Raw genomic sequence first — 15038 nt, forward strand, 5'->3', positions numbered from 1 at the left:
AACGATTGACTGATTAATCAGCATTAATCAACAGATTAATCGATTATTAAAAATAATTGTTAGGTGTCACTGTAATGTAAACTTACTCTGCTCCTTGTCTTTCCAAAAATTTGCTTCTGAGGCTGGAGGTGTAGTCTTCTTCCACACTTCTCCAAACATTCTTCAAGAGATTTCCCCCAAATATTCCTCATTAAACAGTGTCTCACATAGAAAGGCACCTTCAGGTTTGGTGTAAGGCTTTAGTGAATACGTCCAGCTGACTCGACCCATAGAGAATTCAGCCCTCCCTGTCCAGAAAGAAAAAATATTTGACTCTTGTTTCATTACAGACCATACAGTACATTGGCTGGTATTAAATTCAAATGTAAATAAAGTAGTACAGACGGGGGTTTACATCTCTCTGTTGTTCTCATCTTTCTTGCCTCTTATGATGTGAAGAATGCATTCTTCTGTTTCAGAATAAAAAAGTGTCACCAAGATGAGACATATCTGTACATCTCACATCAGTTTATAATATAGACTATAAAATGTCCACAATACTGACAATGCCCATCGGAATTCACCTCTTACCCTCAAGTAACATTTTAAATTTGCATACTTCCTCTGACCTGCTGCCAAAAAAATAAAAATAAATTCAGATTCAGTCTTGGACTTCTATAATGTTTTTGTTCAGAGGAGGGCTTCAACCCTTCAAGAACAAACAGCTCTGGTTGCTTTTGAAATCTAAGCGGGACTAGTGATGTACTTTATGCTAAAGGTTAATGCAAATGTTTGCAATGATACCATTTACTGCATGTGCAGATTTTTGTTTCCCACTCCTGTTGGAGTTTGGCGTCCTCAATTAATAGCATTAACAGAGTGCTAATTAACCAGAATGACCGAAAACACTTGTGTTGCCGTGGACACTGCAGTGGGATGTTGTTTTTCTGCTCTGACAGATTGTGCTGTACTCTGGAAAGTGGAGAACACAGTGCAAGCTAGTACAAAAGCCCTGCACAAGGACACGTGGATCTGATTCTGTGGCAGTTTTTGTTTCCATATGTAGCCTCACACAACCACACTGTACCTCAAATGCTCAGCTTTTGCTACAAGATTTGAGTCAGAGAACCAACACTTAAAATAGGCCTTTGTCCACGGAAGACATTATACACGTGTCACAGAGGCGAAAGCACTGGTTTAAATAATACAATCAATAATGGCTGAATTGCATTTATCTGCTTCATTTTCAGGACCCTGGCATTGTTGGCTCCTACTAAGACAGGTCAAAATGTCTGGTGTGAAAATGTCCTGTTGGATCAGCCCAGTCTCCGATGTACAGTATGCCAGACCGATCTGTGAAGGTTTAGATAACAACTTAACGGCCTGTTCACAACTATTGAAACCAGGTTTTGTATATTAAGCGTGAATCTGTAACTGCACTGTCTACTTCTTAGCTCAAATTTGTTTAGAGACTGATGTCTAATGATGAGCATATTTTTGGAATAATCTGACTAATCTAAAGTTTCCAGAGTCGCTGCCACATTTTTAAGTTTGAAATTCAGAAGCAAAAGCTAACGGGTGTTTCCTGCTTCATAGGAGCTGTAGTTAGGGTTCATGTTGACACCTCAGTGATAAGTGAACTGTCAATCATCTGCTGTATAGCCTACTTGAAAGATATTTTCTCTCCAGTTAATCCATCCATGGCCATGCCAGACCACAATAAGCAAAGCAAAACTGGGGGATGTCTTTGCCAGGGTTACGTCATATGTACAGGGGAGGCAAAACATCACATTGCATAATTCACAACAATAGCCTGAAAGAAAACCCCAGCCTCACACCTGACCTTTGAGTGGAGTCAATGTGTCTATTAGACAGTCTTGGTCCATTAATGGCTTAACAAAGGTAGCGTTTGCAGCAGGGCTGTCACATTGGATTTCATTACACTGTGTTAGATGTTCATATTACCGTGTCTGCCTCATGCTGTATTGCCTCTCTTTGTATGCACTGCAGTAGCTGTGCAGGAGGTGGTGCCATTTCAGCCCCTTCGGGGGGGGGGGGGCCATCTTCTAGGACGAAAAACTGACGAAAACTGACGTTGCGCAATATCTGGTTCAACCCATTCATCCCAGTTCACAAAAGGTCATACCATGACGAGTGTTCAGTATGAGTGGGCGAGTTTTGCTCCTAACAGGTCACCGTAGTTTGACTTGGAGATAACAGCATGTTCTTTTATCTCTTTATTGAAGTAATGGGATGATGATGGCCACGCACAAAATGTTCTAGGCTGTGCCACAGTTAGCAGAAAAACCTGGGCACTGGTGTGCGTATCAATCAGCAGTATTTTACTCCTTTCTGCCTCTGTTCTGTCGAACTTTACCAGAGGTCAACATTTGGAAAAAAAAAAAAAAAAAGATTTGTACACATAATGTATTACTGTTCAAAGCACATTTCTGTAGTTTACTGACCAAAAGAATGTGCCTCACAAAAGGGCGTAAAGAGTCTGTTTTATATATTAAACACATCTTAGATGCAAAGTTTCACAAGAACTCCATCTTACTTTTCACATTTTCACTCCAAGACCGAATCTATATTTGACTGCTGATGACAAAGAAACTCATCATCTCCTGTTTGCAGTATATTTGAGCTGCTGTAGGTTAATCTAAAAACGTAACTCGTAGGCCCTCCTAAAGCTGTCAAGTAAATGTAATGGCATAAAACGTACAATGTTTCCTTCTGAAGCCTTGTGCAGCAGGAGTAAAGTAAAGTAGGCTATTTGGGTGCCCGGCAGAGATCGCACGGTCCACGTGAGGGAGGAGAGGCGCAAGCGGGTGGGAGGTTCATGCAAATCAGGCAGAGGAGATGAGTGGTTGGTATTCGGGTGGAAAATATGTCTTAGACGTTGCGCTGAAAATAGACGTCTCAGAACCATGTCTGTTTAATGTACAACGTCAATCTTCTGTGCTGCCCGTCGGGTGATTTTATCAACAAGGGTGAAGTAAATAATTTGAACAAGTGCTCAGCAATAACGCAGTGATACTTGAAAGCAAATAAACTAATTTAATTAAACGCTACCTGGCCAGTAGATGCATCTAAATGGGCTTAACGTCTAAAGTGGTGAAAGCAGGAACGCCGGGGTATCAGTCTGCATTTATCTATAAGTTGATATTAGTGATTCTTACAGCATCTGCTGTCCAGAGCTGCTTTGGACTGCATGTAAACCTTCCCCTTCAGTCCATGAAATCTCTGCAGCCATTTATATTCCACTTCACCCAGCCCATTTGCACTTTGCGCTGCAACAATGTCAATCCTCCATTATCACAGCGTCTCACTCGGGACCCGCTGAGGCCCCTTGAAGCGTCTCTGGACTTCATCTTTGGCAACCACCAAATACCTGTCCTTCCTTAACAATGACCAACCTCTAGTCTGTCTTGCAGCTGAGCAGTGAATCTTGCCAATAAGAATATAACTGGAGGCCAGTGCGTCGAGAAAAACTGTCGAAACATTATTACCATACTATTATTATTTTTATTATTATTTTTTTGCAGAGATGGAAAAGTGGCCGACGATGTGCATGCCGCTCTTCTTTCAGTGTCATATATTCTAAGTGGTATTTGACTAGTGGTACATACCTGCCCTGGCATATCCCACTGCTGGCTGTTGGTATGCCACAGGCAAGCGCCTAGATTAGGTCTTTAACTTTCGTAAGGACAATTTTGCAGGACGACCAATATATACAGATGTGTGTGTGTGTGTGTGTGTGTTTTGACTGGTATTACCTACATCTTGTTCAGTTGAAATAACTCACAACTCCAAAGAAGACTCAGTCATCTAGTTTTGATGGTTTATTAACATCCATATCCATTCAAATTTCCACAAGGTAAATCCCAGAGCTTCTCTCAAAAAGGCAAGATTTGGAAATATCCAATCTGTCTTTATCCATTATTTGATGCTGTTATATTATGCAGTCATAAATCTTTTTTGTCCCACTGTTAGCTTAGATGACATTCATCTAAACTACCTAGTTATTGTATTTCAAAGTGCCAATATACACATATTTATATACACATAAACCCACTATCCAAGTCACTTTTAGAAGGGATCTCTTGATGACCAGTATGTACAGGAGAAAACAACTGCAACAAGGAAAGATTTCTTCATATTGCCACCTGACAATCGTTTTAAGACAGTCTTGAAATAATGTGAATTATCCTATAACCGTGGGCTGCTGCATGTAAAAGCCACTTGCTGCACCTTCCTCTCTCTTTCTGCATCTGAATGAGTTTCTCCATTTTCCTGAGCAACATGTCCCATTTTTCTGACATGACTGAAACAGAAACCAGGAATCATCATGCCGGCAAGCAGGACAATGGAAATGCCATGGCAGACATATCGGAGGTGGATGATGCTTTTGACAACACCTTTAAAGATAATGAGGGTCCCCAACCTCCAGCAGTGATGGTGTGGCGAAATGTCATACTGATGTCCCTCCTTCATATCGGTGCACTTTATGGACTGATTCTCATTCCGTCTGCATGGGTTTTTAACTCTTGCATTAAATAAGCATTTAGGAAATAATGTAGCAGGCGTGGCTTTGCAACATTTTGTTGTTTCTTTTTTTCCCCTTTCATTCCCTGCAGACCAGAGTCAGAGAACAAAAAGTGCTGATGTTGTGTGATTATTGCAATCTTCAGTACATACAGCCTGAGGGGGCTTGATGGAAGGTATTGTATGTGAATTTCAGTGGTAGTACCGAAACTGCTGAATAATTTGCGCCCAAACTATTTGAGCAAGACTCAAATTCCTAAACAGCATCAACTTTGTTTCCTCTCTGGCACTGTATTATTTCTCCCTCTCTTTGCAATGCCTGAGTGTAATGAAAATAGCATAATGTAGTGACTAAGATACAGTATCTGTCCTTTCTGCCTTTCTTTTTGGCAAACTTTTCTAATCTGAGTGATGTGCCTTTTTTGTTTATTTTAGCACATGATCCCTGACCTTCATCTGTTGACCTGAAACTTCGATGCATGTCTTTGGATGCGTCACGTAATCCGATAAAGATAAAGTGGTTCTGTTCCAAAGAAGGTGAGCAAACAGTAACCAGAGTTTGTCTTTGGGTTTACTGCTGTTGTTTATTGTTAAATGTGTAATCAGCTGCAGTCACTCCAGGCTATCTGCGGAGACTAACTCAGTAAATAGCCTCAACCTTCACAGCTTTACTTCCCAAAGGGATATGACTGTCACATTACGTCCAGCATTATCACTGAATGTGGCCACTGAATATATTCCTATTACACAATCGTTATATATAAATGTATTAGTGGGCTTTGTTAATAGCTCTAGTTCATTTCCTCTCTGCCCCAAGCTGAACAGGCTGTTGTAGCCGGGGTCACTTCAGGACAGATCTATTGATAATAGATGCTTTCTGCACCAGGGACTAAACCACATCGTGTCTGTGCATGTCCATTGATTGGTCATTTGTCAATATTTCTACTCTTCTACCTAATCAGAAGGCCCTGTCAACTCTTTACCATGTGCAAAACTGTCCTCATAACAATGTAGGATTTTGATGAGATGCAATGTTGCTTTTCACTCTCATTTCAAGCGTGTTGTGGGAATCACAGTCAAATGTTGTCATTTGTCGTTTTGACTAGATGTCAATCTCAAGAGGGTGGGTCTTATGTAATATGAACCGACATGAGGGCATACGCCAGAGGGGTGAGAGAAAAAAAATCGAATCTAATGTAAATGAATTTAGCTCCAGAGTAAACCACGGACATGTGAGATTGGATTTGTGCGAGGTATATTTTGTTTCTTTTATTTTAGCTACCACAAGCTGTCTGCGGTGATCCTTTGCTTCCTTGCGCCCACGTTGGTAATTTGTCCTACAGTAATATGCTTATACTGTACTGTGACCTTACTGTGACCTTACTGTGACCATGGCCGCCTTTTCTTCGGTTTCCATGCAGTGGTATGTCTTAATAGAATTGACATTGTATGCTCCATCATATCTACCGAGCTTGTAAGCAAGATTGCCTCTTTGTTGTACTGCACCCAACTAAATGCTTTAGCAACTCCTAGAGGAAATGGCAACATTTTACTGGAGACATTTTTTTGTGATAAGCCCTTTTTCACCTTGTTTTTATCCCACCCATTCAGTCATTTCAATTGGTTAATAGTTTTTCCGCATTATTTCCTTGTTCCTAAGCACCCAAAGCAATTACATTAAACACATTATTAGTAATTTGAGAAGTACAGATTGTAGCTGCTTGTTCTGGAAACATTTCCACTGTAAATTCACATTTGAAAATTTCTAATATCAACGGCAACGTACATCAGCACAACAGAGTCTCCTGGATTGTTACTACTGGGTACCGGAGGCTTGTAAGTTACATTATATGACGGTTAGCCTTTAAAATTTTTTAAATCCAAAAATAAGTCTTCACTTTACTCTCTGTACATATCAACAAATTAAATTAACAGTCACATGCTACCAATAGCTGCCACTTCTCCACAATCCTGTGCTGTGTTCGAATGAGGGTTAAGCCAGGGAAAGATCAAATAAGCAACTTCATGTTAAAGAATCTTAGTGATAGGAGTAAAGAGGTATTATTCAAGTCGTACACAGGAAGTGAGACTCTTGTTCAGTCAATCGAAAGAATTCGTAATTGTTCCTAATGTATAAACCAGGTAAAGATCCAAGCTTGGCAGAGAGTTATAGACTGATAGCTCTAACATCTCATGTAGGCAAGAATATGGAAAAAAATTAGTAATGAAAGGTTAGTTTAGTTTTTAGAAATCACAGGAGAGTTGAAATGTTATCATAGTGGATTTAGGAAAGGAAGAAACACGATAGATCCTGCTCTGTGTTCAGAACACGAAATTATAGGGAAGCTCAAGTTATCAAGGAGAGTGTAGTGGCTGCATTTTTCAATGTTGAAAAGGCATATGACATGAAGTGAAATAATCAACTTGCATCAAATGGGAATAAGAGGAAACATGTATAGATGGATTAAAAGTTTTTTAACTGATAGGGTGATATCAGTAAGGATAGGAAAAAAATTAAGCGGGAATTATTGAGTAGAAAATGGAACCCCTCAGGGTAGTATAATAAGTCCAATATTGTTTTAAATGATGATAGATGAAGTATTTAGCTATGCTAATAGGTCTATTGGGGTCTCATTATTTGCAGATGATGGGATTATGTGGAAAAGGGGACGAAGTATAGAGTTTATAATTAAGAGGTTATAACAGGCAATAGAGAAAGTGGAGGTATGTGCACTGGAACGGGGGTTTAGATTTTCAGTTGTAAAGACAATGGTAGGTTTAATTTTTTTTACAAAAAAGAAAAAAGATAATCGAATCAGTCTTAAACTATATGGAGAGAACTTAGAAAGAGTAGACTATTTCAAGTATTTATGGATTTGGTTTGAGAGGAGGCTCCCTTGGAAAACAAATTAAAAGAATAGTAGGAAAGTGTAAAAAAGATACTGAATATTATTAGATGCTTAAAGGGGCGAAGCAAATAGGTGTAATTGAAAAACTATACTCTATATATTGGACTAATCAGATCATTTCCTGATTATGAATCTATAATTTATGAATCAGCATCAAAAAAAATATTGAAAAAGTTGGACACCATCCAGTATCAAGTTTTGAGACTGTACTGCGGGGCCATAAAAACTCCAGTACCAGCTTTACAGGTGGAAATGGATGAAATGCCTTTGGAAAATAAGAAGAACACAGCTAGCATTAACATATTATGCAATCTTAAGGGGTAATAATGAGAATCACGTGGCTCAGCTTCTATTAAAATCATGTCAAGAGAAAGAAGAAGGACAGACAGTCGTACAGTAGAGAACAGGGTCAATGAGATAGAAAGCTGATAAAATGTGAAGCCCCACTGTGCCATTCTCTGTTTTCCCACCATGGACACGAAAGGTACAGACAGAGAAGAAGTCAGTAAATAGACTGAAAGAAATTATTCAGAATATGTTCAATTATATACAGATGCATCTAAAACACAGGACAATAGAGTATGGATAGCGTTTATCATTCCAGAATTAAATGTAATGTCGAATAAAAGGGTTAGTGATAACCTAGCTGTATATACAGGGAGACTGTTGGCAATTCTACTAGCTTTAAGCTGGATAGAGGAAGTCAAACCAATCAAAGTTTTGATAGATTCTGATTCCAGTAGTGCACTAACAATTATTAAAGACATGCAGTCAGATACAAGGCAAGACACAGTAGCCTACTTGGCATAGTGCAAACAATATCCAGAATTAAGAGGACAGGAATAGATATTAAATTCATGTGGATTCCTGCACATATTGGTGTGGACGGAAATGCATGGGCAGATAAATATGCAAAAGAAGCAACAAGGAAAAGAGAAATAAGTATGATTGTAAAATATAGCAAAGCTGAGATTAAAAGTATAATTAAGTCAGAAATGAAAAAGAAATGGCAAGAAGAGTGAGGATAGAAGAAATAAGGGCTGATATTACTATAGTATTCAAAGAAAGGGGATATGAGATGGAGCAATAGAAACAGAAGGGAGGAGGACATTATATCAAGGATGCGGTTTGGTCACACCGGTTTAAACAGCAGATTAAAAATAATGAATAAACATGCCACGGGTACATGTGAATATTGTGGACTACACACAGGAAACGTGGAGCATGTAGGCTATTTTTAGACTGTATCAACAAGAGACAGATGCTTAAATTTGCACTCCAAAGGAATCACACGGCGCTAGGTATCAGGGAAGTGTCGGAGAGGAGTTCAGGTGGTGGAGGGTACAGGCCTACTTTCAGATTTTTACAAAACAAAGAAAATATTAGGAGAATTTAACGATTTAGTGCAGTAACCGTTCTGATCCACACTCCAACCCAGTAGGGGGCGGTAATGCGCTTAAAACCTGTTTAATGGCCAACCGCCATTAAACAAAACGAAGAAGAAAAGACAAAGCAGAAGGAGAGGTGGTGTCTGCCCAAAAAGTCTCTCTGTTCGATACTTGGCGGTTTTTTGAAAATAGTAATAACAATACTTAACAAAAAAAAATAATAATCGCGCAACGGGTCTTAAAAGTGACAACGCTGTCACTGCGGTCAAACCTGCAGCCCGACTGAGCGAGAAGATGCCAGCGGCGGAGGAATCATATGGTGGGTTTTAACATGCATCACATAGCGTTACGGTGTTTTCAGCAGATTGTAGTCTGAGGAAGAGAGGCGAACAAGGTAGGCTTTTCGTGTAGCACTGCGCAACCATCCAGGCAATGTATGGCAACTTACTCGTTAGCGTTAGCCTCACACAGCAGCTAGCCGGAGGTGTGTCGAACACCGTTTCCCTGTCGGTATGTATGATATGGTTTCCCAAACCATATCCTCGACCACAACCAGTCGTGTTCTGAGATGGTTAACCCGACCCCCACCTCACACAAAGCCCTACCAGTTACCTCTGCTACTCTAAACATAACCTTAGCCCCACTTTGTGCCTCCCATACAAACATTCAGAAACAGGTTAGACGCGCTTGTTGTACCGTCAACGTTTCATTTCATAAAAATTGCATGAATTATTATTTAATTTTTAATTTATAAACTAACCCTTTTCTTCTATATTAGTCATTACTTATTATACCCTGCTTTATTCGTTTGCCTTATTTATTATCCTCTGGCGTTTTCCCTTAATTACTGTCCTGTTATATTTTGTCCGTTTACTGAATAAAGTTTTACTTAGACTGCTTCAGACCAGCCATTTTTTTAGACGTTCGATATTTACCTGTAATAGTTTTACAATACATAAATAATTTAAATCAGAAATACTATTATAGTTGCAGCTGCTTGCCTTCTTTTGTAAAGAGAGCAAGGAGGTAAGATAATGATCATAGTCAGACTCACATGACTGGTGAGCATCTTGAGACCAGTGGTTACGGGTCCAGAGATGTGTTGGAAACCCTGTGATAAACGCATTGCTTCACTTCTGTATTTCAGGCATCAACAAAATTGTGGACAACATCAGTAGGCTTTCTCCAGATCTGTTAGCTGAAGCAGTGAGTATATCTTAAATCAAATTGTAGATATCCCCATGCAGGCCAAAAGCAAATTCCATTTTTACAAAAAGGCAGCTAAGCATACAGTACAGTCCTTGATTAATATTTAAGCGATTATAGAAGTGCTAAGAAAAGAAGCACCACACAGGTCACACGCCATGTTGTTATTTTTGGCTTCTAGTATTTCTCTGAATACCATAGGCACACATGCTTCATGCTTCATGCTTCTTCACATGTCAAGTTTTTAAGATTTGCTACAGGATGACGTTCACGTGAAGCAAACCTCTCAGTGAAAAAAACAACTGGATGTTAAATACAGTGTAATAGTGTTCACTATAGGGCTATTCGCAGCCATGCTCTGCACAAGTTGCACAGGATATGGTATTGTTGCCAGACGTTATACTGTAGTTCTGATAACTAATCTTATAATCTCCACAGTGTCAGCACATTCTGACTTATCTTCAAGGGCAGACTAGAGGAGTAGATTCAGCTGAAATTTCTGATGTGAGTCAGTATTTCCTTAGAATTTTTTTTACTCATAGTAACTGGTCCTCCCAAGTTCCTCTTTCATTACTTGTTTTTTTTTGTTTGTTTTTGTTTTTGTTCTTCTGGGCAGCGATTTCACAGAGCTGGAGTCAGACTTGAACATGAAGCTCTGCAGAACATTGTCAGATTTCTTTTGTTAACTTTCAGGTATCTTTCATCCTATTTTCTCTCTCTGGTTGCAGTTTGTTAATTTGCTAACTTGTGGACATGTCTTCTTCCTTGTTAGACAAACATATTTCTTATTTAGTCTGTCAAAAGGCTAATTCATACATAAAGAAGCACATACTTGTACTGTAAGGTGCGATAGTTACCATCTGTATCGCCAGGTCAGCTGGGAAGAACAACCTCTCTGGAGATGACCTTGTGTCCAGGCTGGAAGAAGGCAGTAACAAGTGGTTCAAAGCTTCCCTTCAGGTGTTGCACAGGTTGTGGAGCGAGCATGGTGCATCGGTCCATGCGCAGCAGGAGGTCCAGGCCATGCTCAGCATTGGCCAGGTATTTCCACATTTAATGCAGTAAAGCAGTCCCTCATTCTCAAATATTTGCTGATGACCTGAACACAGAATTTGTCTGTTTTCAAGCCTTGTTTGCTCTGCTGTATCTGTCTAGTTAGTGGACATGCAGTGGAAGCTTGGCATGGCAGTGAGCTCCGACACCTGCCGATCTCTCAACTCCCCATATGTGTCTGTACTGATGAGGATCGTTGAGCCCTCTGGACATATTTGTCAGAAGTCTTTTGAGATGACCGTTCCACAGTTCCAGGTCTGTATTTATTGCTGTAAACGGTTGGTGTAATTTATTTCTGGCTGGATTTTGAGCTTGTTTTTTTGTTCTCTGCAGAACTTTCACAAGCAGTTCAAGGAGATGGCAGCTGTTATGGAGACTGTGTGAGGGCTGCAAGCACACCTAAGTGCTTGCCGCAGTTACACTCCAGTTTATCTGTCACCATTGGACGAGCAGCTTGACAAAGGTGTTTGCCTCAAAATGTGGATACCAATTACTGCAAATGTCAGTTGCCACTTTTGCACTCCAGTTTTTCCACAGATTGTAAAAGCTCATACATGATTTACTCTTAGGACCTCCAGCTATTAAAATAGTTGAAAATGCCTGTCGTCACTTTGAATGCCAAGATATCAGTGTACGTCCTCCCATTAACATAACCAAATATAGTCAATTTAATTTCAGGGACATGTAGTGTATACCTGTACTGCTAATAATACAAAACCCTGACTAATATTCTAATTGTGCTACATTTGTTCAATTGATACAGAATGTTGAACATTGAGTTCCTCTGGCTTTGTACTTATTATATATTTCCACAGTTAAAACAGCCGTTGCCAATGTTACTGTTTTTTTTTGTTTGTTTTTTTAAAAATCTAGGATAAGAGATCGTTATCAGTCCGCCATACAACATCCTGTCTACTATATAGTTTTGAATAGTGCTTAAAATGTCATATCTACTTAGCAGGCGAGTTTATAGTTGAATTAGCCTTCTGAAGTAAAATGGTCCACGTTAACTTTTTACAGTCCTTGTGTTTTCTGTTAATGTCTGAATTATGAAGACTTTTTCTGTTTGTGTATTCCATGGTAATGCTGAAATGCTCACTGTGCTTCTGTCTTGGTCTTTGTCCCTTTTTTTTTTTTTTTTTTTTTTTTTAATTTGTTCCATCCCGGCTTGGATGTGATGCAACAGTGAAGCAATAAATAGTTATTAAATGCCTTCATTGCATCGTTATTTGATCACAACTTCACATCTCAGAGAAAATCAAAGTAAAAGCAATTATTTACTAAGCCAACTGAACCTGTGAAATAGTGTCACTGTTTCCCATATAACTACTCTGTAGATTCAGAATCCACAGAAGAAGTAATTCTAAGGTACTTTTGGATCGTTCTATATCCTAATAGTGGTTCCAGTTGTGAAATCTTAGGATCTCTGCGTGTGCTAGTCGGGAGTCCGGAGGGTCTGCAGCAAACTGAGGAATGCTTTAATTATAAAGTGTGCAGATTGTGTACGATTGCGTATTTCAACCATAGACTTCATTCATTTACATTTTCACCGCAATGCACTGCAGACAGTAAATTCAATACCATGTCAGGATTCAAAAAACAAATAAATACAACATATGATTTCATCAAATATGGGTCTGGGGCCTAATGTTTGTCTGTTTGGAGGCCTGCCCCCGCATTATGAAAGACCTCCACAGTAAAAATGTGAACATTGGTGGCCTTAATCAGTAGTGTGGTGTTTGGTATGTTGCAGAGCTCTAGTGGCTACTGCCTCCATGATGAGGTTATATATGGGAAAGCTACTATTTTTGGGCATTTGGTAGATGGAACTCCTCTGGTGCACGAAGCATATCAGATGTGATTACAGCTGTCCCAAAACTATAATTCAGCACAGCCTGCGTGTAAACAGTAAGTTGTGAAGTATTCCATACGACCATTGTGCCGCCAACACACTGCATAGTATTTGCCAAAGGCTTTTCTTCACGACCGCTGCCGGGATTCCCTGGTTAATGGTCGGCGGCGGGAGGTATGGACCCGGAGGACTCGTGCCACAGGGGTCGCAAACACTTTCCACACTACCATGAAAGAGGCCCTCCAGTTATTCTACGCTGTGGCGAAAGGCGGAGCCCCGTCCTGTCACGTTTCGCAGAGCGGCGCCGCCTTGCCCTCTCCTCCAGCACATGGGATGGTCGGGCGGGCCGTCGACGCGCACGGCCGCCCCGCCTCCAAGGCGTTGTGGAAGAAAGGGAACACGGTCGGGAGGTTGCGCCGAACGGCGACAAAACAAGCATCAATGCATGCGTGATGCAGGACGCCGAGAAGAGAAAAGTGCGAGCGCGCCGGCGGAGCCTATGTGTCACAGGGTTTTAGGGCCGCGGCTGTGTGGGTGCGTCGCCCCGTTTTTTTCGCCCGGGGAGCGACGTCAAAGAAGTCAGATTTCCTCTGGGCGACTTGTGTTTACACAGGAGCCATCCAGGGCCACGTTTTAGCAGGCGAGCTCGGCCGGGACAGTACAGTGCAGGACTGTTTAGCGTTTGACTCGCTGCCCATGCAGACAGCGGAGGGAGGGGGGGTTACGGGGACGGGGACTGGGACGGACGGACGGAGCGGGGAAGCAAACTACAAATGCACAACCATATAAGTAAATTGACTTGAAATCAAGGAATCACGGAAAAGTGTCCGTCGGAGAGAATTTTGAGATTTTTTTTGGATAACGTGCAGCGTTGCAACGGATCGACAGCGCGAGCACATGTCGTGCATTTAGCTAATCGCCTCGTTGCATGAACTTTCACTGTGGATGTGGACGTGGAAACTGTGGCAAACTAACCACAACTACGCCGGTGGCGGGGAATGGTACGTCGGTATCGTGGTAATATATATATATACATATATTGTAAAGCAGTCTTCAGTCCCACAACGCTGTCAGCGAGCGTCGGCCGAAAGTCCGCTGGGCCGACATGGAGAGTCAGGATGAGAGGCAGAGCAGCCCCGCGAAGTCCGACAGGAGCTTCTGCCTGAGCTACGTCGGCTGGTCCTCGCTGGACAGGCGGACCACCCTGCCCATGCTGCCGTGGCTAGTGGCCGAGATCCGCCGGAGGAGCGAGAAGGGCGACTGCAGCCCCGTGGTGCAGCCGAGGGAAGTCCAGCTGGTCCTCAACCCCCCTTTCCTCCGATGTGTCCCCTCCGGCAGCAACAACTCCTCCGTTTTCATATTCGAGCACAAGGCACAGCTCGTCTCGCGCTTCATCCACAACAGCAACGACCTGACCTATTTCGCCTATCTCCTGCGGGGCCAGCCCGACAACCCCGAGTCCGAGATGTCCTGTCACGTCTTTAAGGCCCGCGACCCCAACCAGGTAGGCCTGCTCTGGGGCCAAAAATACCCCGACAGCACGACAGAACAACATTCGTGCCAGGAGCAACAAGCCAGTACACCCTATGCCAAAGTCAGTGGACTGAGAAAATGAAGGCACCAGTAGTGCAATCAGCTCTAAAAATGTATATTAGATCTGGAATAATATAATTCTGAGGTTATTCTGACCTCTGATGTATTGCTCAAATGTCCAATCTGAACAGTAACAATCCCTCACTCTCATGTTTATGTTTTCATAACATTCCCGGGGGTTTTCAAGTCAACAGTCTGATAAATCTACATGATGTCAGGACTCACAGTGAGGCGCACCAACCTAAATGTAACGATGAACTGAGTCTTTACGTGTAGACACAAAACAAAGGAACGCCTTGCAAAGCCCGGGTTGAAATCTCCCAGGGGTGACAGCTATGTCATTTAATCTCAAACACACAGTAGATTAGTCAGTAGTCCAAACACGTTTGCTTTGGTATTAAGTATTTAGGCCACCGGTCGGTGAGGATGATAAACTGGGATTTTTTGGCAAAGATAATCCATCTCTGTCCTTTTTTTCTTTAGGGGATCAGACATCTCTCCGGCGCCTTCGCT

The 15038-nt window shown here is 41.4% G+C and overlaps 2 protein-coding genes and 1 long non-coding RNA gene across 7 annotated transcripts in view; 2 read left to right on the forward strand and 1 right to left on the reverse strand.

Annotated features, from left to right (window-relative positions):
* Nucleotides 1-93: 93 nt before the first annotated feature.
* LOC120801710 lies at nt 94-9392 on the reverse strand. Its single transcript, XR_005709124.1, has 3 exons — nt 9270-9392; nt 395-449; nt 94-287 (listed from the first exon to the last, which is right to left on the reverse strand). It is a non-coding gene; the product is annotated as an uncharacterized LOC120801710 (long non-coding RNA).
* Nucleotides 8931-12225, forward strand: commd6 (COMM domain containing 6). 2 transcript variants are annotated; one of them, XM_040148895.1, is made up of 7 exons: nt 8931-9140; nt 9969-10027; nt 10466-10531; nt 10644-10720; nt 10900-11068; nt 11183-11335; nt 11414-12225. In XM_040148895.1, exons 1-7 carry the CDS (start codon nt 9116-9118, stop codon nt 11462-11464), a joined length of 600 nt encoding a protein of 199 aa, XP_040004829.1. In that variant the 5' UTR covers nt 8931-9115; the 3' UTR covers nt 11465-12225. The 2 variants fall into 2 exon arrangements, with proteins under 2 accessions (XP_040004829.1, XP_040004830.1); XM_040148896.1 differs by lacking the exons at nt 10466-10531; nt 10644-10720 and having other exon boundaries at nt 9117-9140.
* Nucleotides 12226-13668: 1443 nt separating this feature from the next.
* tbc1d4 (TBC1 domain family, member 4) overlaps nt 13669-15038 on the forward strand; it is a 29132-nt gene continuing 27762 nt past the window's right edge. For all 4 annotated transcript variants that reach the window (XM_040147808.1, XM_040147809.1, XM_040147810.1 and 1 more), the window contains exon 1: nt 13669-14436. In XM_040147808.1, coding sequence (XP_040003742.1) covers nt 14038-14436 — 399 coding nt within the window. In that variant the 5' untranslated portion in view covers nt 13669-14037. The remainder of the gene's footprint in view (nt 14437-15038) is intronic.

This window comes from Xiphias gladius, chromosome 16 (genome assembly GCF_016859285.1).
Source record: "Xiphias gladius isolate SHS-SW01 ecotype Sanya breed wild chromosome 16, ASM1685928v1, whole genome shotgun sequence".
Taxonomy (NCBI): Eukaryota; Metazoa; Chordata; class Actinopteri; order Istiophoriformes; family Xiphiidae; genus Xiphias; species Xiphias gladius.